The sequence below is a fragment of the Vulpes vulpes genome, chromosome 7 (assembly GCF_048418805.1).
Source record: "Vulpes vulpes isolate BD-2025 chromosome 7, VulVul3, whole genome shotgun sequence".
Classification (NCBI taxonomy): Eukaryota; Metazoa; Chordata; class Mammalia; order Carnivora; family Canidae; genus Vulpes; species Vulpes vulpes.
The window spans coordinates 40600248-40623534 of record NC_132786.1 but is presented as its reverse complement, the minus strand read 5'-3'; the positions used below and the strand labels follow the sequence as shown (position 1 = coordinate 40623534).

Here is a 23287-nt window from a genome sequence, read left to right as displayed (position 1 = left end):
ATTCACAGTTGACCCTTGAACAACATCAGGGCGGTAGGGGTGGGTAGGAGCCCTGACCCCTGCCTGGTCAAAAAAAAAATGAGTGATGCCTGGGTGGCTCAGTGGTTGAGCATCTGCCTTCGGCCCAGGGTGTGATCCTGGAGTACCAGGATTGAGTCCCACATCGGGGTCCCTGCATGGAGCCTGCTTTTCCCTCTGCCTGTGTCTCTGCCTCTCTCTCTGTGTCTCTCATAAAAAAATAAATAAAATCTTTAAAAAATAATAAAAAATTATAAGGAAAAAAATACACTTATAGGACTGTACTATATCTATGGAAAAAGAATCTTCCGGAATGTGGACCTTCGTAGTCCAAACCTGTGTTGTTCAAGGGTCAACCATAGATGAAAGCTTAGTATTCACAGCTACTGCAAGCTGCATTTAAGCTATCTAGTTATATCTGGGGTCAAATAACTCGGCTACATCAAATTTAGGAGAAACAAAATTGGAGCTGTTCTTTTACTCAAAATGCCCCCGTCTGCTCAGAAAGGTTTGATCTAAATCTGGTGAAGCACTTGCTATGGAAAAGGCCTTAGTTCTTTTAGGCCTGAGTTGATGAAACAGGGGAGAAAGATACAGTGATACCCAGATAAATAAATCCTCTAAAGCCAAAGGCACTTGTAGCAAAGTCAGCCTGATAATAAATGGGTTTGCAGGAACCTTCAGTTCCCTCCACACTGGATGAGAAGTGTCGTCACCTAACAAATGAGTCAGAGTCAGAGGTGTCAGATCCTGAATTTTTACAAAGATAGGGGTCAGAATCAGATTAAATTAGTGGCTAGAATTCTGGGAGTTCATATGAGCTAGCCAGTTAGGACAGAGAAGGGGGCATCATAAATGGATTCATGTACTGGACCAAATATGTACATTTTACTTACAGGTCCAGTCAAGACATTTCTGATGGCGAGGCTTTTTATTCAAAGTTATGTGTTTGCAATTTGGTTCCATAAGGGAGTTAATGGGATTAATTAAGACAAGATATAAGAATTTAAGGATTATTTTAGGGAGTGGGATACCTGGACCATGCATGCAGCCCAGCAGTCTCTTCTTGACAAAAACACCAAAGGATGGATCACTGGAAAGCATCACTGTCTTTCTTGACTGACCTAAAACTTTAGTTGAGTCTGACTTCCCTTAGTAGTATTTTAATATATCCATTATTCTTAAACTTGTTCTGGACTGTTTATTTTTGTGATAATTAGTTTTCCGTACTGGCTAATAGAATCTGTAGAATCTGTGTTGTTTACTGAATTTCTTTCACTTAAGTCTGAAAGTATCCCTTAGTCTAGCTATTTCAGAGTTGAAAACGGGGATAGAAAAAAAAGTTCCTTCTCTCTTGTCCAAGGCCCTAAGCCAGTCTGGCCTAAACCATGCACTGGACACTGAAGAAAGATGGTCTGTGATGCATATCTACCTGATATGTTACATCTCTTCCTCTTCCTCTGGTTTTCTCTTAACTTTCAACCTCTAACCTGGTTGCTTATTCCGCCATTATGTCCTTGCCCTGACTCTTTGATCTGTACATTATCATCTCCTGGTTGTGAACTCTTCCATCATCTGAAGTGATCATCTCTCCTTTTTTGGAGAACCTGTAGACCATCTTGGGACACAGGTCATCTGGCCCAATCTACTCACAGGGACTTGCCTACCTAACATCCTGTAGCTCCTTCACCAGCTCAAATGTCCACGCCACCCAAATAACGTACTCTGGTCTTTCAGATGAACCCATATACATGTTCACTTTATACACATCATTCATTCTTCTATGAATTGCAATCTTACATTTTTACAATTTAATATGTCAGATTCTAAAAACATCACACAGGAGCTGAAAATGAGCCAGGCTTTATCTTCTCAGCGGGGGGATAGCCTGACCAAGTTACATAATCTTGGGAAGGTACAAATGAAACGAAACTACATCGTAGGGGGACAGAATCGGGGGGGGGGGGTGTTCCTCTATAGTTGGCAGGCATGAGGAGTTTGTCAGATTGCCAGAACATATATGAATTATCGAAAAGTATATTTACTCAGTGTTGTCCACTAGGATTAGTGATTCTTTTTCAAGGAAGCTGACACTGCAACTTTATTTCTCTTATCTTTCTTAAATACAATTATGATTTTGTTAGATCCTATCATAAGAAACCATGTTCTAGTTTCCATTCCACCTCCTTAATTCCACAGACTTCACTCTCTCCTCTAAGCAGTGGCACAATGACCGTAGCCAGCACAAGCAGAAAGGTGGGCAGCAAAGCACACGTATACCTGTGTGTAGCACCAAAGCCCCTTCCTTATTCTACCATTCGACAATTGTTTTTTTTTTTTAATCATGGATTTATTATATATGTTCTAAGCACTGGAAATCCAACAGTAAATAAAGCAGTTTATTATATACATAAATAATGTCTCCATCATCTGGCCCTTTTGTCTTTGCCCCCTGGTCCCTAAATTTTCCCTTGTGGAATTTATAATAAATAAGATAAACATACAGTTTATTAGGGATAAACGTGAAAAGATTAAAATATTAGGGATAAACGTGAAAGATTAAAAAACAAAAAACAGGTAAGAGAGATTGGGAGACCAGAAAAATCATCACCGAGAGGGTGCCATTTGCACAAATGTTCCAAGGGAAAGAGGGAGAGCAGCCTTGAGCATATCTGTCAGAAGAGCATCCCAAGCCAGGAGAACAGAGAGAGCCAAGGCCATGAGGAAGCCAATGTGCTCAGGGAGGAGTAAGAATGGGGAGACCAGCAGGAGATAGATCAGAAAGGCTGGTGCATAGGATAGATCAAGGACTAACTTCTGGGTCACTGGTCAGCACTTTAAATTTTCTTGGGAGCTCAACTGAGGAATAAATGTGTTTTGAGGAGCATACTGTTTTATGGTTTAGGGTGATGACTCTGGTTGTTGTGCTGACAAGAGAACAAAGAGGGTTGGAGCCAGTGAGAAGACTGTGGCAGTAATCCAGCAGGTGTGGAATGCTGCTGGTGACTTGGACCAAGGTGGTGGTAGAGTGAGAGGGGGTCAGAACCTGGATACATTCTGAAGGTAGAACCAAAAGGATTTGCTGGCCTTGTGTATGTGAAATAGGAGAGAAAGAGAGGAGCTCGGGATGGCTCCAAGATTTTTTGACCCATGTAGACATCATGGACTTGGTGGGATCACCCTCTTGGGATCCTACATGGACCCACGTAGACCATGTAACTTGGTGGGATCACCAAGTCTTCTCAAATCTTCAAAGACTTTCTATTATCCTCAGTTTAGCGAGCATTTCTAAGTAATAATAGCAATACTAATGCTAGATTCTATCCAAAGTATTAGTGTTTTATAATTTTCAAATTATTAAAGCTTCATTCACTATGTTAGGTGATTATACAGTTGACCCTTCAATAATGCAGAGGATAGAGGTACTGACCTCCGGCGCAGTCAAAAACCCATGCCCCCAAAACTTATGAGAGCCTACGGTTGACCAGAAACCTTACCAATAACACAAACATTTGCTTAACATATATATTGTATATGTATTATATACTATGTTCTCACAATAAGGTAATCTAGAGAAAATATTAAAAAAAAAAAAACAGAAGAAAAAATACACTGACAGTACTGTACTGTGTGTATTTACAGAACAAATCCACATACAAGTGGACCTGAACAGTTCAAACTTGTGCTGTTCAACTATATATTTCTTTGTGGTTTTTTTGATTTGTAGATACATATAATGTTGCTGAATTTAATTTTCTGTTTCCACTTGCAAAATTCTTATCTAAAGAATACCCAAACTGGTTGTGTTATTTCAGGAGGGGAAATGCTGATGGCTTGGGCCATGGTGACTATGGGGGTATGGAGTGAGGAAGGGAGGGAGTGAAAGGTCAGGGGGTGGAGGGAGCAATGAGAAGGGGTCAGACTCTCAATATATCCTGAAGGCAGAACCAAGAAGATCTTTTGGCAGACTAGATGGGAAGTATGAAAGAAAGAGAAGAGAAATGAAGAAAATAACTTATCCTCGTGTATTAGCAGTTAAAAGATTTTTCATCACTAACAAGACTGAAGAATATTAGGTGATATCATTAATTTGTCCATGACTCATTCAACAATGATCATCTAGTGTCCTTTCCGTGTCCTAGGTGCTGGAGACACATCTGTGAACAGGATGGGCAGAAATTCCAGCTCTTAAGGAGTTTACAGTCTCAAGGGTAGAGACAAATTATATGTATAATATATCAGATGATAAGTGCTAAATGCATGGGGGCGGGGTGCAGTCAAGGAAGGAGGATAGCAGCAAGAGGAATTCATATGTGGTTAATTCTTAGGGCTTGTTAAATAATATATGGGATTTATATTTATATTTATATATGGGATTTTTTCCTTTCTTTCTAACAGCTTGATGCTGGGAAATATGCTCATTTTATCAATTTGCCTACCAATAAAATAGAATATGGGTTACCTACTTAGTATTTCTAGATTTTTTTAGAGCATTGGAAAGAAGAATTAAGAATGGCGCCCATGGTAAGGGTAGTGCCCCCTGAGCACACTGACAGTGTTCCCCATGAAGATAACAGAATATTTTTATTAGCAATGAGTAGTAAACTGTACTTGGTTAGACAGTAGTCACTGCAGACAATTGGGTTTAGATATCTACTTAGCATCACCTCTATTTAACCTACGCAGGTTGTCCTCATTAGGGCTTTTCACTTAGAACACCATTATAGCAATCATATACTGTATTTTTAGCATCTTATATAAACTTCCCCACAAATGCCCAAGTTATATAACCACCCCCCCCCCCCCACACCCAGACTTTTCTCCAGCCTCTCACAGAATTACAGTAGGGGCGAGGAGGTGTGTGTGGTGGGGGATCCCTGTCCTATGATTGAAAGGGTTAACGTCCCAGAGATCAGATCCCCCCTCCCCTGGATGGGGCTGGGTGTGCATCAACAAAGTGTGCTTCCTGATACCCCTTCTATTCTCAGCCTTTCCTCTGCTGTTAGATTTTCATGTAACAGGTGTCACGTTGCTGTGTTCCTGAGCTTGGAAGACTCGCTGCCTCCTCTCAATTGTGTTCAAACAAACCCTTAGGGCTCAGATCCAGAGGCAGAGGCACCTGAGAGATGGTTCCAGTTCCCTCATTTTACAGATGGCAAATGACTTCCTCCCAGATAGACAGCACAAATATGGGCGGCACCAGGTCTCCGGATTGCCCCTCCAGTATGACTTCCGTTAAACCAGGAGTTTCTCAGATCTTGGTGTCCTCATACACATAAAATAAGGGCTATGAGAGGTGGTCTCTGAAGACCCTTTCATCTGTGCATTATGTACATATATGCTATTGGGTGTGTGCTGGTTATATTGGACTTTAGAGTTTACTGTTTTCAATGCACTAACCGGAATGTTACCAACTGCAATAAATCAGAAAGAGGATATAATTTTGCTTGGCTCTTTAAAGCTTAAATTCAGGCTTTCTTTTTTAATGGTAAGAATGTGAAGAAACAAATGGTAAATTCACCCACGGCAAAAAAAAAAAAAAAAAGAAAAAAAGAAAAAAAAGAAAAAAAAAAAGAGGCTCAAATACACATCTTCAGCTGACTCGTGTCCAGGAAAAGCACTATGTTACGTTATTCTTAAATAGGAGTTTACCTAACTATATCAGGAAAAGTCTCCTTCTGGTGTGGCGGGGGGAGGGCAGGGATACGAAGGGAATGATGGTGATAAGCATTTTCCAAATTAGGAAACAGATATGCTTTTCTTCTTACTCTCTTACATAACTGATCTATTTTAGAAGACAACACTAAAAAACTGAAATGAAATACAAATCTCATGATTTTACTACTTTGTTAGCAAAGACAGAGGCAAGTAATGCTCAAAGGGAAAGAGGGGAGAGCCTCACCCCGGTGTACTCCCTCTGGCCAGGGGGCTGCTTCACGGGTTCCCCCTCCTCCACTGCAGCCTGCCCGGGGAGCCAGAGACCAAAGTCCGAATTTTAGAAAATGAATGAAGGTACTAGTTTTTCTCTCCTCTTAATTTAAAAGGCAGTCACATCAAAGTGCATATCCCCTTTTGGAGGCAGAGAATGATGGAAGAGTGACCTGCTACAGCCGGTGATTGTTTTGCCCCAGACTTCCTGTTTCAGAGGGAAACTGTGCAGCACAGAAAGGCCACAGAGGCAGCCTCTTACATAAATAAGTTACATAAATGAGAACCAGTTATGTAAATGTATAAACCAGCAAACATGAATTATAACCATTCACAAATGCCAAGGAGATCACGGCAAGATTCCTCCCACGGTCCCATTTTTTTTTTTTTCCCCTCTCACATTATTGTAATTGTACCATTTTATTTCACACCAGAATCAGATGTGCTTATCTGTCACATTTATTAGGAAAAGAAACTCGAAAGGACAAATGATACTTCACACTATTTTCTGAACCATACATTTTACTTTTGGGGGAAATTCCATAATAAAACCTGACTGGAACTCTATCTGAAGGAAATATAAGCATATTTGTTAATTTATTATACTTCATGTGTAATCATGGACACATGTATGAAGTATTTACTATTGTACATTTTTGCCAGCTGCTGTTAAGGACAGGAAGGTATCACAAAAAGTCAATGTCCATCTACAGAGGGATATTTGTTTTCTCACTTATGGTTTCAAGTCTCGAGTATGTGAGCATTCATTCTTATTATTGAGGGAAGGCAATGGCGGGGGGGGGGGGGGTTAGGATTAAATTCAAGGTCACAATTACGATTAATCCCAATATTCCCCACCTCAAACGATTAGGAATTGCTCCTTGTTTCTTGGCTACAGTGTTTTTCAGGTGCAATCATGAATAGTACAGGAACCCGTTTGCCTCCGCACCCTGTTGGAATGGGAGCCTCCGCTTTTCCTTAACTAGCTTTTTTCCTTGTTCCTTTGGGGCAATATATCCACATCTCGTCTGAAGTTACAGAATTTGCTCATTGTGTAGTAAAAACATATGTAACTCAAAAGCAGTTTTGAGCCTAACTGCCTGTTCCATATAAAGAAGGATGTTAATTAAACGTTAGCCCATTTCAGGCATAGCATGCTCCGGTTAACATTCCATTTACCAACTTTCTTTATTTTGAAAATCTCATGTAATATATCTCTGAGATCTAACACGGTAACCTAACAGTGAAATGAGAGAAGGGAGCAGAGCCTGCATATGTTATTGGCTGTGTGATTTGGGGCAGGTAACCTTCCCTCTCTGGGCCATTGTTCTAACCATCTGAAAAAGGATTAAAAGTTCTAAGTCACTTCCAGCATTAACAATCTAGTGGCCTGTTATCAGGTCTATATTCTCAACGGAGAGCTTTAAACTCGCTGATACCAAGTTTAAAGGAAATATAACCGACTTACAAAAACCCAGATCATTTTTTTCCTTCTGTTGGCAATGCTGCAAACCCTGCGCAGGTTGTAGCGTTATACTGCCCTATGAAAACTATGCATCTTGGTGGTTTCTCTTTAAAAATGCCAAAAATAGGCCTTAGCCAGCTGTGGAGCATTGAATGAGATGGGAAGAGCGCGTCGGCCACCTTGGGAACCTGCGGGCTTTCTTCCCCGCGGTGGGGGCAGTTTTACACAGGAAATCCGCAGTAACTTGCCACCGTGGAAAAGTGCCTTGTCCTCCGCTGGGAGTCGGCTCAGGAACGTGGGTGGGGTTATTTTGTTTCTAAAGTCGACCTAGCCTAGGCGGGAGGAGTCACAGAGTCCCCAGACTGACTCGGCGCACTCTTAGGTCCTCCGCCTCTACATGTCCATCTGTAACTTGGGTGTAAAGAAACTGCAGGCGTGCACCTGACCACCACACGGGGAGGCGCCCACCGGCCGGGAAGACGGGTCCCGGGGCGGGCCCCCCCCTCAGGGCGCCGGGCGTGTCCGGGCGGTGCTGGCGATCTGGGCTTCAGCCCCGGGGCCCAGCCGCCGGCAGAAAAGCACCCGCCAAGCGGGAATCGGGGGAGAAGCCTCGGAGGCAGGTGAGGGCAGGCGGCCCGCGGAGAGGCGAGGGGCGGGGCGGCCCGCGCGGCCAGAGGCTTTGTTCAGTTACAAGCCAGGCCCCCGTTTCGGGAGAAGCCAATTGGAGCCCCGCTGGGGGATCATCTGACCTCGCGTTCCTGCCCAGGAGGGGCTTCGGGAGGGGCGGGGCCAGGGGCGGCTCCTCCGGGACCGGGGCGCGGGCCGTGCGGGGGAGTCCCGGGCGCCTGGGCGGAGCCCCGCCCCGCCCCGCCCGCCAGGCCCCGCCCCCGCCCGCCAGGCCCCGCCCCCGGGGCTTCCCGGGCGCGCGCCGCCCCGCTGTGTCCGCGCGCCACGCCCCCCAGCTCGCGGGCCGCGTGCGGAGCCGCGCGCCCCGGAGGCTCCGCGACCGTGGCGGCGGGCGGCGGCGGCGGCGGCGGCGCAGCCCTCCGCGGGCCATGTCTTCTCCGGACGTGGCTAGGAGCTCCCCGGGGGGGAGCCGGGAGATGGCGCCCGCGCCGCGGGGCCGGGGCCGGTTCTGGGAAGTGGGCGGCGGCGGCGGCGGCGGCGGCGGCGACCGGCTGGGGCGCGCGGCGGCGGAGTCGGGGCGCTGGGAGCTGCTGCTCCGCCGCGGCGAGCTGCTGGCGCTGGGCGGCCACCTCCAGGGAGCGCTGGAGGCGTACGCGGCGGCGCTGCGGCGCGGGGCCCCGGTCAGGCCCGACTGCCTCGGCACCCTGGTGGACTGCCTGGTGCTCAGCTACCGGCTCCGCCACGGGCTGGGCTGCAGCGCGGCCCCCGCGGCGGGCGCGGACCCCGGGGCCGGCGGGCTGCTGCGCTGCCTGGGCTGCCGGGGCTTCCTGAGCGAGCCGGTGACCGTGCCCTGCGGCCACAGCTACTGCCGTCGCTGCCTGCGGAGGCAGCTCCGAGCCCGCTGCCGCCTGTGCCGGGACCGGCTGCCGCCCGCCGCCGCCGCCGCCGATGCCGAGGGCACCACCCCGCGGCCGCCGCCTCCGGCCGCCGCCATCGCCGCCTCGGGCTTCAGGACCAGCGTCGTCCTCAACCACCTGGCCGAGAAGTGGTTCCCGGGCCAGCGGGAGCGAGCCCGCGCGGCCGGCCGGCTCGGGGACCTGCTGCACCAGGGACGCTACCGGGAGGCCCTGGCCGCCGCCTGCGAGGCGCTGCGAGCAGGTGACCGCGCGGGATGCGGCGGGCCCGGCCGACCCCCCGCCCCGACGCGCCGGCCACCCGGGCCCGCGGCGCCCCGGGGACGCTTCTCCGCCTCCCCGAGGCCGCCCGGCTCCCGCGCGTGGGGCTTCGGGGTCCCGGCGGGTGTGGGAGGGGGCGGCGCCCCGGAGTGCTTCGGTCACAATGGGGATCGCCTTCGGAGGCGGCTGTGACGCGGCGCGGGGAGGGGCGCCCGGCTCGGGGTTCCCCGGCCGCGGCCCTGCGGTCTGCGGGGAGCGCCCCGAGCGGAGCGCGCGGCCCGGGGGAGGGCGCCGGAGCGCGGGATGCGGTGGAAGTTGGGCGAGCCCGAGCCGCAGCTTCCTGCCGCGCTCCTTCCTGCAATTGGCCGGCCTGGCCGGGCCCGCTGGGGCCGCCGCCCGCACTCGGCGGCCGGGGCGGGGGTGGGGCGTCTACCGTCGTGCCCCGCAGGAGTCACTGGGGCAGTTGGAAGCCGCGGGAGGGCACAATTGCATAAGCTGGGGGGGGGGGGGTTGTGTAACGGGTGACGTCCGGTGGGCGTGGCGGGAGCTGGGCGCCCGCACCCCGCTCCGGGAGGCCCGGCCGGCCGCTGGGCGCGGGCGGCTGCCGGGGCCGCGGGGCCGCGGGGCCGCCGGGGGGGGTGGGGGTCCGCGCCCACCTGCGCTCGCCTGCAGCGCGGGCTGCCCGAGGCGGCCTGCCCGGGCCACGGCGTAAGCGCACGCGTGCTCACCTTTCGCGTAGCCCCGGTGCACGCAGACGAGGAGGTAGTCTCCGCTGAGTTCTTAGACGCGCCTGCCTGCCTGCCTTTCCGCGCCTGATCAAGCCGTAGGGAAAAAGCCTTCTGGATCTTTTGTCTGATCCTCCTTCGTCTCCAAGAAGCCGCTTCGGCTTCCTGACCTAGGTTAGCACCGTTCAGGGGGTCTCAGGCTGCGGAAGGGGACCCTGCCCGACTTGAGGTAGAATAAAGAGTTCTTTACATCGGTGGTGCCCCCACTAGGGGGGGACTTTACCGCGGGGGCGGGGGGGAGGACGTTATCTAGAGCAACATCTGGTAATAACTGGAGGCATCTTGGGTTGTCTCCCCTGGCGGGAGTGAGTAGTAGTGCTGGTGCATGTAGTGGGCAAAGGCTAGGGATGCTGCTCTACCTCGCACGGCGCACCGGGCAGCCTCCCACACGCTTACCAGGCCCCAAATGTCAATAGTGTCCCTCTTAAGCCTTGTGTTAAATAAGCATATTTCAAGGTTGGTGTCTTTATTGGCATGAAATAATGCTTGAGGGAGTAATAATACCGGAGAAAGTAGACACCCAAAATAAAAACTGATACTAGGTATTAAGTCAATTTATAAACTGTGTAACTGAAACGCTCTTTTGTGGGTCCTTTATCCTAAGTGCTTAGTCATTTTGAACTAGTGACCTTCTATTTAATACCTTTAGAGCGCAAAGCATAAACTTGGCATATTTTCGTAGTCTTTGAGTATCTTTATGGGAACTGTAAGCAGTCATAAAGGGGAGTAATAGAATGATAGGCCCAGAACAAAAGAGAACTAGTTGGAATACAAAATTCTGATACAGGCAGCTCCGCCTTTCTGGGTAAATAGAGTTTGAGGAAGTACAGACCATCTAGGCCATGGTCCTCATTTTAAAAATGAAGCAGGAGCCAGGACAGTGAAACGAGTTGTCCCACAGTCCACACAGCTAGCTGGTTGGAGAGGCAACATTATATCCTCCATTTCTCCTAAATGTTGCACTTTGGTGGGTCCTAGCTTTAGAACTCATCTTTTGAAAATGTTTGGCACATTTCCAGAGAAGTTGTTGTTGTTTTGGTCCTGGTATAAAATAAAGGCTAAAATTTACTGATAGCACCATGTAGTATTAAATACTGCACTCCATAAAAATTAGGCACTTCATAAGAATTCAGGTCTTAATCTACAGAACAGTGAGCACATTTACTAATTTAAGGTCTGGCTTACTGTTTTATAACCAGTAATCTTTTAATTAAGGAGGATTTGGGGCTTTGGATTGGAGATATTATTTTTAACAGAAAAAAAACCCTGTCTCTTTTTTAAAGACAATTTGCATGGTATGCACAGAAGAATTTTGCCTATTTAGCTACTTAAATCTTACTTTTGTGGAACTAGAACTCAAGTCTTTTGACTTTCACCTCATAGCCAATTTTTCCCTCTTCTGAGGTCTTTCAAAAATCATTAATTCCCTTCTCAAAAATGTGTCTGAATGTTATTAACAAGGATAACTTTTTTCATCCCATAAATCTGTAGTGCAGCATTGGAGGGAAAAAAAGATCTTAGAGTTAACAAATTGTAGTTGGTATAGATATCAAGTATTCTAACAATTTTGGGGGGTAAATAAAAATATTTAATAGAGTTATAAATCTGTAGTTAGGCATTAACTTTTTCAGAGTCAGTTCATTAGATAGGCATTTGAAATGCGTTTATATAATTGTACAGTGGTAGTAACTAAAAGACCTTCACTATAATTTCTTCACAAAATTCTTATGAAAAACTAAATACTATTAACTAGAAAAAGATAATCTAGTCTGCAGTTAGCCCACACCCGTCCAGATTTATCCCTGTTGACAAGAAAGGAAAGCTTGAAAACCTTTACCAAAATCAGAAGGTTCCCATTGAGATTACATAAGTTTCTGTCAAGTTGAAATATATTTAGATAACATTTAATCTATTGATCTTTTGGTATTAACTCTCAGATGTTTCATAACTTTGTCTCGTTAGTATTCAGGGCTATTATGTAAAAGCCTTTGCTGTGTTGAATCTTTATACTTAAGAGCCTGTTGAAATGCCCCCACTCTGCTGTGCTATTTTCCATTTATTTTTAATGAATTTTTGCACTGACTTGCCTCCTCTCTGTATACACCCCTCTCTCCTAAAAGAAGACAAAAGATTGTTGTAATTTACTGTTTGAACTGGTTTTAAAATAACAAAGGTCATAACAGGGAGAGCAGTTTATTTCAAATACTTATAAACGTTTGTTTTTTAACATTAATTGTATAGTTCTTGCCTATTAAGCATGAAAAAAATATTTTACATATCATTTGATGTTCGTAAAGAATCCTGTGGAGCACCCTTAACCTCAGAAGGAAACTGAGGCAGCTAGCAGTGGAGGCACAGCTGTCTTAGTGGTTAAAGCTGTGCACACTGGCAGCTGACGGCCCAGGCTTGCATCCCAGCGCAGCCCTCCACTTGCAGTCCTCCATTTGCGCTCTGACCTTGGGCCTATTGTCTAACCTTTCTGTTTTGGTTTCCTTATCTGAAAAGAGAGAATAAGAATAGTATCTCATAGATAGATAGCAGTAGTCACAACTACCTAGGGCTGTTGGGAGAATTAGATGTAGAGTGCTTTGAATGGTGCCTGACAAAATAAATGCCTAGTAAATATTAATTAAAATATGTTTAGGGGCACCTGAGTGGCTCAGTCAGTTAAGCATCTGCCTTTGGCTCAGGTCATGATCTTAGGGTCCTGGGATCCAGCCCTGCCTCGGGCTCCCTGCTCAGCAGGAAGTCTACTTCTCCCTTGCCCCGCCCTCCTCCTGCTTGTGCTCTCACACTCTTGCTCTGTCTCTCAAATAAAGAAATAAAATCTTTAAAAAATTTTTTTAAATGTAAAAGTTGTGCTACAACTAGAAGATGATTTAGCTAAAATGAAAATCTAAATGTTATGTCAGTCCTGTTCTTTTCTCTCTCCCACATTAGTATTAGCAGATTGAGGGTTAATTCCTGATTCTAGCCTATGTGTGTGAATTAGTAGTAACATTTTAGCACCCATCAATAAAATAGAGATACTGAAAGGCTTTAATTATAAATAGATTAGTCAAATTATAGGTAAATACTGAATACACTTAAAATGTAAAGGTGTTTTGGGGGTGTCTGGGTGGCATAGTCCCTTAAGCCGCTAAGTGTCTGCCTTGGGCTCAGATCAGGATCTCAGAGTCCTTGCTCAGCCAGGAGTCTGCTTCTCCTCAGTCTGCCCCTCCCCCATGGCTTTTTTTTTTTTTTTTATCTCTCTTAAATAAAGTTAAAAAAAAAAGACAATGTAGAGGTGTTTAATATCTTAATTAGGTTAATGCGAAGAGATTTAAATTTATTTAAACAGTAAACTTTGTATGCCCTAAGTTAATCTGTAAAACACTTGAAATAGTATACACTGACATTTACATGGTGTCTCATAGTTTACAAAATATTTTCATTTCCCTTAACTGATCCTTACAAAAGATCACATGAGGTAGGAGGGCAGCTTTAGCATTCCTAATTCAGGGACTGAAAAAGAGAGCTCCAAGAATTTTAAGTGACTTTATTGAGGCAAGTAAATAATCAAGTTAGAACTGAAAGCAGAAGCACCAGGTATGTGGATCCTGTTTCTAAGACTAAAATTCATTTTAAAAATTAGCATATAAGTCATAAATCTCAAGTATTATTTATTCAGTGGGTATTTACTGAGTACTTACTACATACATGGCTAGAAATAAGAAGTGGACAAAATACAGACTGTCCTTTTAGAGTCTGTATTTTTTTTATTTCTTTTAAAGTTGCAGTAAATTGGTGTTTATTGAAAAGAAAAGGAGTTTATTGCTTAACTGACATAACAAACAGCCTATATGCAATAGATCTCTGATTCACCTTTTCTTTGAGTCAGAAGACACTTTAAGGATTTTTGCAATGCCTCAGGGTCACTACAAAAAGCAGTCACACTGGCATAGTCTTACTGATATAGAGGATGGGAAAAGGGGTTATATAAATGATAAGTGGTGTTTTAAATAATTTCCATGTCTTTTATCTGTTCTTTATTCATAAAACAATGCAAAATTTATCAAAACTCCATTATCTTAGGTTTCTAGTTATTTGTATATTAACCTTTGGTGTATGCAGAATTGTTTTTCTATTTAATAGAAAATTTCTAAGAGTCTTAGATATATTTAAGTGAAATTTTAAAGGCATTTATATAGTATTCTACTATTTGCGTTGTAGATATTTTTCAAAATTGTTATATGTTTTACTGTAGAAGGTGAATGACCTAGACTCTAAAATGCAAGACGGAAGCTTCTGTTCAAATTTCAACCCCTTTGGTAGGATGGGATCAGTGTTTTGTTTTGTTTTTTTCCTTCCTCTCCTTTTATCCAGTCTGTACTACTTATCCCTAAAGATGTTTCTCACCTGGTAAAGTTTTATTTAGGTAACAGAAAAGAAAATACTCTAATACCTTGTATCAAGAGCTAATCTCATTGCTAGTCAACTTATTTTGAAATACTTTGTAATAGTAACAATATCTATTTTTTATTGAGCATTTTGTGCCAGGGATTGTGTTAACTGTCAACAGGCATTGTCTATGTAGTTTTCACGACTTAAGTGCGGTCTTAAGTCTTAAGATGTAGGTGTCACCAGCATTGTATAGGTGAGGAGACTGTTTAAAGAGTAAGGTAAACTGTCCAAAGTGGATCTAAACCCAGGTGTTCTGAATCCAATAGTTATCACCTTAAGTATGCCAGACTACTATTCCTGGACTTTATTAATCACTAATAACTTCTCCATTGACAGCTTTTACTTTAAAGACTTATTTATTTTATTTTAGAGAGAGAGAGAGAGAGAGACAGCATGAGCTGGGGCACAGGGATGGGGGGGGGGCACAGAGGGAGAGGGACAGAGGGAGAGAATCCCAAGCAGATTCCCTGAGATCATGAACCAAAATCAAGAGTCCACTGCTTAACCCACGAGCCATATAGGCAGCTTTTAGTTTAACTGTGATAACCAAGCCCTACCATACTGAACTTGAAAAGTTCTTTGACAGAAGCAAAGAAATTTGGCATTTTGGTTAGCCATTGAGATTGTTGAAATAGAGCAACATATAAATCTCAGAAAAAGACATTGGGAAAAATGAGTAAAAGATTATGAACATGGACTTTTTTTCTTATGCATAAACAATCTAGGCAATAAATACATAGTTTTAAAGGACAAGCTTACTGTTGCATTGTATATGTAATTTTTGGCATAGCCATTCAACTATATAGACAGTGACTAAGGAAATAAGCAGATATGTAAAGGCATACAGATAAGTGTTCATTGAAGTACTTTTTAAAAAAATTTATTTATTTAGAGAGCACACAAGTGGGGAGGGCATAGGGACAGAGGGAGAAAGAGAATCTCAAGCAGACCCTCCATGGAGCTCAGAGCTGGAGGCACGGCTCCATCCCAGGACCCTGAGATCTGACCTTAGTGGAAATTGAGAGTGTGATGCTCAACCAGTTGAGCCACCTGGGTGCCTCTGTAGTAGCAAATGCTGGAAGTAAAAACTGCTGAGTAGTATATTTTAAAATGGATTGCGAATGTGGTAGGATTCTTTGCAACCATTAAAAATCATGTGGATTTAATTGCATTGACACAAAAGCAGGTTGTAAACTCTATTTAGGGTAGAGTTCATAAAACTGTAAAATTAAAAATGTAATCTACACATACAGGAAAATGGCATAGGTTATAGGCCAACACTGGTTATTTCTTTATAGAGGGAAAAAGATTTTTATTAATATTCAGGTTTTACAGATTTTGTAAGTAAACATAGTTTTTATGATCTGAAAAAAAGTTTCTTGAAGATGAACTAAGGAAACCACCTTAGGATTGGAACAAAGATGAGTAATTGGGATTCTGGGGAACTCTGCTCAGCCCATGAAATGCCTCAGCAGCTTAAGACCTGGTTTCCTCAGATGTATAGCACGATTTAATTTAATTTTTTTTAATTTGCCTGATGCCTGACAATACCACTGGGTCTAAGAGAAGAGAAAATGGGAACATGAATTAAGGAGCATAAGGGGACAGATTTCCCCTTGTTCAGCAAACATTTAGCAAAGCCAGGATTTGAGGACACAAAGACAGGAAATAATGGAGGGAGCTCAAAAATAGATTTTAGAATGAATGCAGTGCACATACAGTGAAGGAACAGTCATAATAGCCAACATTTACAATGTACCAAGCCCTCTTCTGAGTATTTTGCATACATTAACTTACTCTTGAGTAATCCTGTGAGGTAACTGCTGTTATTTGCCAAAGTGAACAGAAAGAACTCTGGAGCCATACTGCCTGAGGGAGAATCTAGAGTCCACCACTTCCTAGCTTTTTGATCTTGACAAGTTACTTAAACACTCTATGCTTGGTCTCCTCATCTATGAACATGGACAGTGGACAGTGCTAGACCCACGTAGGATTACTGAAGGTTGTAAATCATTTAGAATAGTACATAGTAAGTGGTGTTTCTTTAAAAATAAATACATAAATTTTAGAAAACGCCCTCAATTTTGTAGCGGAGGAAACAGGTAGAGAGGTGTTTGGCACTTTGCCACAGTCACTCAGGCAGTGTGACTTAAGAGCTCCTGCTCTTGATCCTCCTGATGTTCCAAGTGAGGGTACACTCAGAAGAAAGCATCTTGAGAAGAGATTGGTAAGATGAGTCCTGTTGGATGAGAAATCGTTCCCCAGACCAAGGGGAGGATTAAAGTAGAGCCCTGACAAGGAGGGAGTTCTATAAGCAAAGGAAGGAGGCATGAAACAGAATGGCATGTGGGGCAGGGTGAGGTTAGGAATTACTGGAGCCTTGTTAAGTAGGAGGTTGATAATAACCAGAAGAAAGGCTGGAGAGCTGGGCCGGAGCCAGGAGTTTAGGGAATTGTATGTTGTACTGAAATACACATCTCATCTTATGGAGGGTGAGGATAGAAGTGGGGTAAAATTGGAGACAGGGAGAGCAGTTAGCAAGTTGTTGCAAAAATCTTAAGAGATCTGAGTCCAAACCCTTAACTAAGGCTGTTAGCAGTAAGATTGGAAAAGACCAGGGACAGATTTGAGAATTATTATAGGAGGTAAAATTGACAGAGTTAAGGATTTGACTTGGGAGGTCCAGTGGTATAATTAGTAGAGAATACAGAAAAAAAGACTTTTTTTTTTTTTTTTAAATGGAAACATACTGAGTTTGAAGAAATTATAGCAGGTGGTTGGAAATTTGGTGAATCTGAAGGCAAGTTGAAAAGCTCAGAACTGGGGCAGCAGGGTAGTTCAATCAGTTAAGCATCTGCCTTCAACTCAGGTCATGATGCCAGGGTCCTGGGATTGGGCTCCACATTGGGCTCCCTGCTCTGCAAGGAGTCTGCTTCTCCCTCCATCCCTTCCCCTCCTCTCACTTGTATTATCTCTCTCTTAAATAAATAGATAAAATCTTTAAAAAGAAAAGCTCAGAACTGAAGATAAGTATGTGAGAGCTGAATCATGGTTTTAGTACAATTAGCCTGAATGGCATCTTTGTATTTCTTCACCTTTTCAGCAAATTGGGTCTGTATGTGCCAGGCACTAGGGTACCTGCGGTAGTGGTCTGAGGGGCCCCTCCCTGAGGCCATGCTCAGTTGAGGTGACTTTTTCACTTTAGGGTGCTCAAGGCCAGGTAGAGAACATACTGGAAACATTTGTTTTGACTCTTTCAAACTTGAATTACTAACACAGCTGGGCTGATAGTTGTATTTTGGGTGGGGTTTTTTTTTGGCGGGGTGGGGGGGAGATGGTCACAATTGCATTTTGCAGAAGTTTACGTGGAGGGCAGACACTCTATGCTTTGATAATTTGAGGGTCTCAGTGCATTTGGCTCTTTTTTAGAATTAAGAGTTTGAAATAAGTGGGTGGATTGGCCCTAATCTCAATTTTGGGCAATTTAAACTCACTGGATAAAGTTCCCCCTTTATAAAGTCATTTAAAATAATTATTCCATTAACATTTGAAGTTCTTAATATAAATGTTACCTATGAGGAATTAGGGAACAAGACTTTTAAAATCTAGTCCTCTTATATGTACCTTTTCTGTTCTCCCTATATATACTAATTTTATAGGCTCACCTTTAGGGAATCCCAAGAGCCTTGGTGTTTTTGTGTTGGGAGAATTAGGGAAAGAGTCTGTTTTTATTTTGGTCAGAGTGGAGAAGTGTGATACATTGGCTGGCTGTTGTCAATGACAGAGGTATTCTCGGACACTTGCTTCAGTGCTGACCTACAGAAGTGTATTGAGTAATTAAGGCATCAATAAAAGGGTTTGATATTCTAAAATTTTGCATCAAGTGTGATGCAATGGGGACCTGCTGTAAAAGAAAAAAATTGGAATGAAAAAAAAAGGCCCCTTCAGGGACCCAAGAGGGGAATGGGCTGTGTGCTGCAACAGTGAACTGATGAACATCTCCCTGTATCTGAGATGCAGAGAAGGGGGGGCCCCAAGGATGCTGCTGGAAGCACCCCAGCTCTGGGTGAGCAGTCCTTTATGGGTCAGGGTTGTTTTTTTTTTTTTTATGCTTTTGCATTGACTACTCATTCTTGGACTATTTTGGCACATGCTGCTCTCAATTTTCTAAACTCTAGTTATTTTTGTCAAATCAAGATTACATGATCCCATTTCACAATAAAGTAAAATTTTCTAATTAGATTGTAAGCTCCTCAAAGACAGGGATAAAATAAAATCTTCTGAACACCTACAGGGCCAAGTTTTATGCCAGGACTTTTCATTCTTGATTGATGAATCATATAGAGCTTTCAATTTCCATGTGGTTTTATTCAGAGATAATGGTTTCCAGTTATATTACTTTAAGAAACAAAAGACAAAATATTCTAGACATGTCTTTTTTATTTAGGAAGCATGAAATATTTTCCTGAAAGATTTCATTCTCCTTTGGAAATTTTCATTGGTACACATTTGAAGGAAGAGTGTAGTTCCAATTCTGAAGCATCAGCTGAAAAAATCCAATGTCATTGTTGAGAGTTATATGTAGGAAGGCAGTCATTTAAAAACTAAACTAGGGAACTGTTTTATTATACATTGTTTTTTAAATGAGGAATTATGGGTCTTTATACCCTTTTCACGATGAATGTTTTATTTTCTAAGCATGTGCTTTTGAAGGCTTCTAAGATGAATAGCTTTAAAAGAAGAGTTAGATTAATTTTGTCCTTTAGATGTACTGAAAATTAATTTTTGGCTTAGGCTTCCGTTTTAGAAACTATGTACCTGTAACAATTGATGAATTTTGACCTCCTAAATTAACCCATCAGTGTGCAGTAGTAGCACATATGCTTGTTTATAAGTGAGGATTTAGAAATTAAGGTATAAAAAAGTAAGATTTACCATAAAGAGGCAGGTTTTCTAAACCTCTAGCACCTGTTTTTCAAATCTGTATAGAATGCCCTATTTTAAGAAAACATTTGTTTTCTTGAAGGTGATTATTCATATTATAAAATATTTCCAGTACTTAAAAACCACCATTTCTTGTGCTAAAATTATTCACATATAGTCATGTGATAAAACTTCCAGATAATATTCAACACATAAGTGGGTTGCATGTATACTCTACTTTGCTTAGTGGTTATTGGCTGGCATCACTAAGGCAGTTCTTAATCTAGTGTATTTTTTTATGGATTATACAATAATATTTTTAAAATAACCCTTTACAAAATATTTATTTCAGAGCCCAGTGACGTGACTCTAAAAATTTACCGAGCAGAATCATATGCTGGTCTTCAAGAGTTTAAAGCAGCCATAGAAGATTTAAATGCAGTTCTCTTTCAACTGCCAAATTGGCCTGAGGTAAAATTATTGTTTTACATTTATATACACTTAATAATTTCACCTGTAGGGAACATGAATTCAGTTATGGTTACAAGTTTCACCAAGATAGATTTGTTGACTCTTTAAATAAAATATATAGAGTTTTAGAAATCTGGGGTTAGTATTTTGTGTGGATGGCTATCTAGCAATTTTTTTAATTAAAAGGTACCTTTATTTCCTAACTAAGAACAACCTGAATTTAAGGCATAGAGAAAAACAAACAAACAAAGAGACTTGAATAATCAAAATTTCCTCAAAGAGATGAAACTGGTCACACTGTGAAAATGTATCCAAGCTGAAAATTGATGGAGGAGGTCTATTGATGGAAAGAGACGAGGTCCTTTAGGCTAGAAGATGGAGGCATCATCATGGAGGCCCGATGAGGCAGTGATTTAATACAGTCAGTGGGGACCAGGGAGGTTGCCTTGCCCATATGCTTTTAAAAAAAGACTTGAGGCAAATGTATCTTATGTAATAAGTTTACTCATTCTCCTTTGTATCATATTGCCAAGGCAAATCAGTTCATGTCCCATATATGTTCTTTAAGCTGGAAGTTACTGTCTTATATGACTGTTTGCCCATTTGAAACCATGTCTTTGAGGACAAAATAGTAAGGATGCTCTAAAAATTATAAATTAATAAGAAAAATGACACAGAATCCCATGATGGCCTGACTGGTTAGCACAAGGCAAATATATATTAAGAAGATGGAAAATGATCTTGTATGGACAATTTTAAAACTATTAAAAAAAGAAAGAATCCTCTGGATTACTGAAGTGATATAATTAGGAATTTGGTTTTGAAGTCATTTTTCCATAAGCACTTCTCTGGGGGAAGTGTGTAACTGTACCTTTGAAATGCTTTGGGCTTCTCAGAGTCATTCAGAATTTTAAAATGCACATTTCCAAGCAAACTGTATTTCTTTTTCTTGATACTGATTTTTCAAAAATAATTCTGTCAGTAAAAGTTGTATATATGTGCTTCCATTGAAGGTCTACTTCAGGAAAGGAAAAGTACTCCAGGATGCTGGTTTTTTAGGTGATGCCTTACAACTATTTCTTCAGTGCTTAGCCCTTGATGAGGATTTTGCACCTGCAAAGCTAGAAGTAGAAAAGGTAATCGGTTTACCAATTATAATAGTTGAAGGCAGGTCTAAGACACGTTGTCTTTTTAAAAATGCTGATTAGAAACTTGAGATAAGAACATAAGGAATCCAGGGGCGCCTGGGTGCTCATTCGGTTAAGCAACTGCCTTCAGCTAAGGTCATGATCCTGGGGTTCTGGGATTGTGCCCCACATCTGGCCCTCTGCTCAGCAGGGAGTCTGCTTCTCCTTCTTTCTCTGCCACCCCGTCCCCCCAACTCATGCTTTTTCTCTCTCTCCAATAAATAAAATCTTAAAAAAAAAAAGAGAGAACATAAAGAGTCCAGTGAGTCAGATTTAGTATCAATTTGACAAGTAGTTTTCAGGTCTGTATACTTAATGTATAGAGTTTTTACTGAAATCAAAATATTTCATTAGCAGATATTTAAATTTATTATTTTTGGGTAAATTTAGGTGTTTTCTACTAGTTTGATTGGAACCAAACTAATAGATACATAACACTATATGTTTCCATGTACCACATTGTAAGAGATCACCACTAAAAGGCTATTTACCATCCATCACCCTTCCCCCATTTTACTCAATGCCCTTCCTCTTTGGTAACCACCAATCTGTTCTCCATATCCGTGAGTTTGTTTTGGTTTTGTTTTGTTTATTCATTTCTTTTTTGTTTTTGTTTTAGATTATATATATGAAGTAAAGTCATACCACATTTATCTTTCTCCATCTGACTTATTCACTTAGCATAATACCTTCAGAGTCCCTTCATGTTGTCCCAAATAGCAAAATACCATTTTTTTAGTGGGGGAGACTAAGTGGTTGTCCATTGGATACGTATAGCATATCTTTATTCATTCATCCATTGATGGACATTTAGGCTGTTTCCATTTCTCAGCTCTTGTAAATAATGCTGCACTGAACATAGGAATGCACACGTCTTTTCAAATCGGTGTTTTTGCATTCTAAAGATGAATATCCAGAACGATAGCTGCACGATATCTTTGTTCTAGTCCTAATTTGTTGAGGAATCACCATATTGTTTCCATAGTGGCTTTACCAACAACAGTACACAGGATCCACTTTTCTCCACATCCTCAGAGCCTTGTTATCTCTTGTCTTTTTGATGATAGCCATTCTAACCACTGTGAGATGATACCCCATTGTGATTTTGGTTTGTATTTCTCTAACTAGTGATGTTGAGCATCTTTTATGTTCCTGTTGGCCATCTGTATATCTTTTTTGGAAAAAATGTCTTTTCAGAGCTCTACCCATTTTTAATTAGGTTTTGTTGTTGTTGAGTTGTAAGAGTTCTATATATATCTTGGATATTAATCGCTTGTCAGATACATGATTTGCAAAAACCTCCCATTTAATAGGTTGCCTTTTTGTTTTGATGATGATTTCTTTTGCTGTGCAGAAGCTTTTTAGTTTGATGCAATCCCATTTGTTTATTTTTGCTCTTTTCCTTGCCTTTGGAATCAGATCCACAAAAATACTGCTAAAACCCATACTGAGGAAACCGTATGTTTTCTTCTAAGAATTTTATGGTTTCAGGTCTTCAAGTCTTTAATCCATTTGAGTTTTGTGTATGGTGAAAGATACTGGTCTAGTTTCACTCTTTTGCATGTGGCTCTCCAGCTTTCCCCAGCACCATTTATTAAAGAGACTCATTTTTCTATTGTATGTTCTTGGCTCCTTTGTTGTAAATTAATCGTCCATTTATGTATGGGTTTAATTCTGGGTTCTCAGATCTGGATCATGCATGTGTGCATTTTTATGCCATTATCATACTGTTTTGATTACTGTAGCTTTGTCCTATAGATTGAAATCAAGGAGCACACTCCAGCGTTGTTCTCTTTTCTCAAGATTGCTTTGGCTATTTGGATTCTTTTGTGATTGTCTACAATTTTAGAATTATTTAGTCTAGTTCTATGGAAAAGTACTATTCGGATTTTGATAGAGATTACATTGAATCTGTAGGTTGCTTTGGGAAGTATGGACATTTTAATAGTATTCTTCCAATCCATGAGTGTCACTGGAATAAATCCCATTTGATCATCATGTATGAACTTCTGCTGTGTGGTTAAATTCAGTTAGGTAATATTTTGTTGAGGATTTTTGCAGTAATGTAGTCACTGATAATGGTATGTAGTTTTCTTTTCCTGTGGTTTCTTGTCAGACTGCTGGCCTCAAAATTTTCAGTGTTTCTTTAATTTTTTGGAAGAGTTGAGAAGGGTAGATATTAAATCTTTGAATATTTGGTAGAATTCACCAGTAAGCCATCTGTCCTGGACTTCTGTTTATTTGGAGGTTTTTGATTACTGATTC

The 23287-nt window shown here is 42.3% G+C and overlaps 1 protein-coding gene and 1 long non-coding RNA gene across 3 annotated transcripts in view; one reads left to right on the top strand and one right to left on the bottom strand.

Annotated features, from left to right (window-relative positions):
* Window positions 1-10287, bottom strand: part of LOC140599668 (uncharacterized) — an 88314-nt gene extending 78027 nt beyond the window's left edge. Inside the window, exon 1 of one of the 2 annotated variants that reach the window (XR_012002576.1) lies at window positions 9942-10287. This is a non-coding gene — a long non-coding RNA (uncharacterized lncRNA). The remainder of the gene's footprint in view (window positions 1-9941) is intronic. The other variant, XR_012002575.1, reaches the window with a different exon arrangement.
* The window catches only part of LONRF1 (LON peptidase N-terminal domain and ring finger 1), a 36663-nt gene continuing 21752 nt past the window's right edge, over window positions 8377-23287 (top strand). The window contains exons 1-3 of the mRNA XM_072763584.1: window positions 8377-9196; window positions 19717-19835; window positions 20849-20971. Of these exons, the coding sequence (XP_072619685.1) occupies window positions 8467-9196; window positions 19717-19835; window positions 20849-20971 (972 nt within the window). The 5' untranslated portion in view covers window positions 8377-8466. The remainder of the gene's footprint in view (window positions 9197-19716; window positions 19836-20848; window positions 20972-23287) is intronic.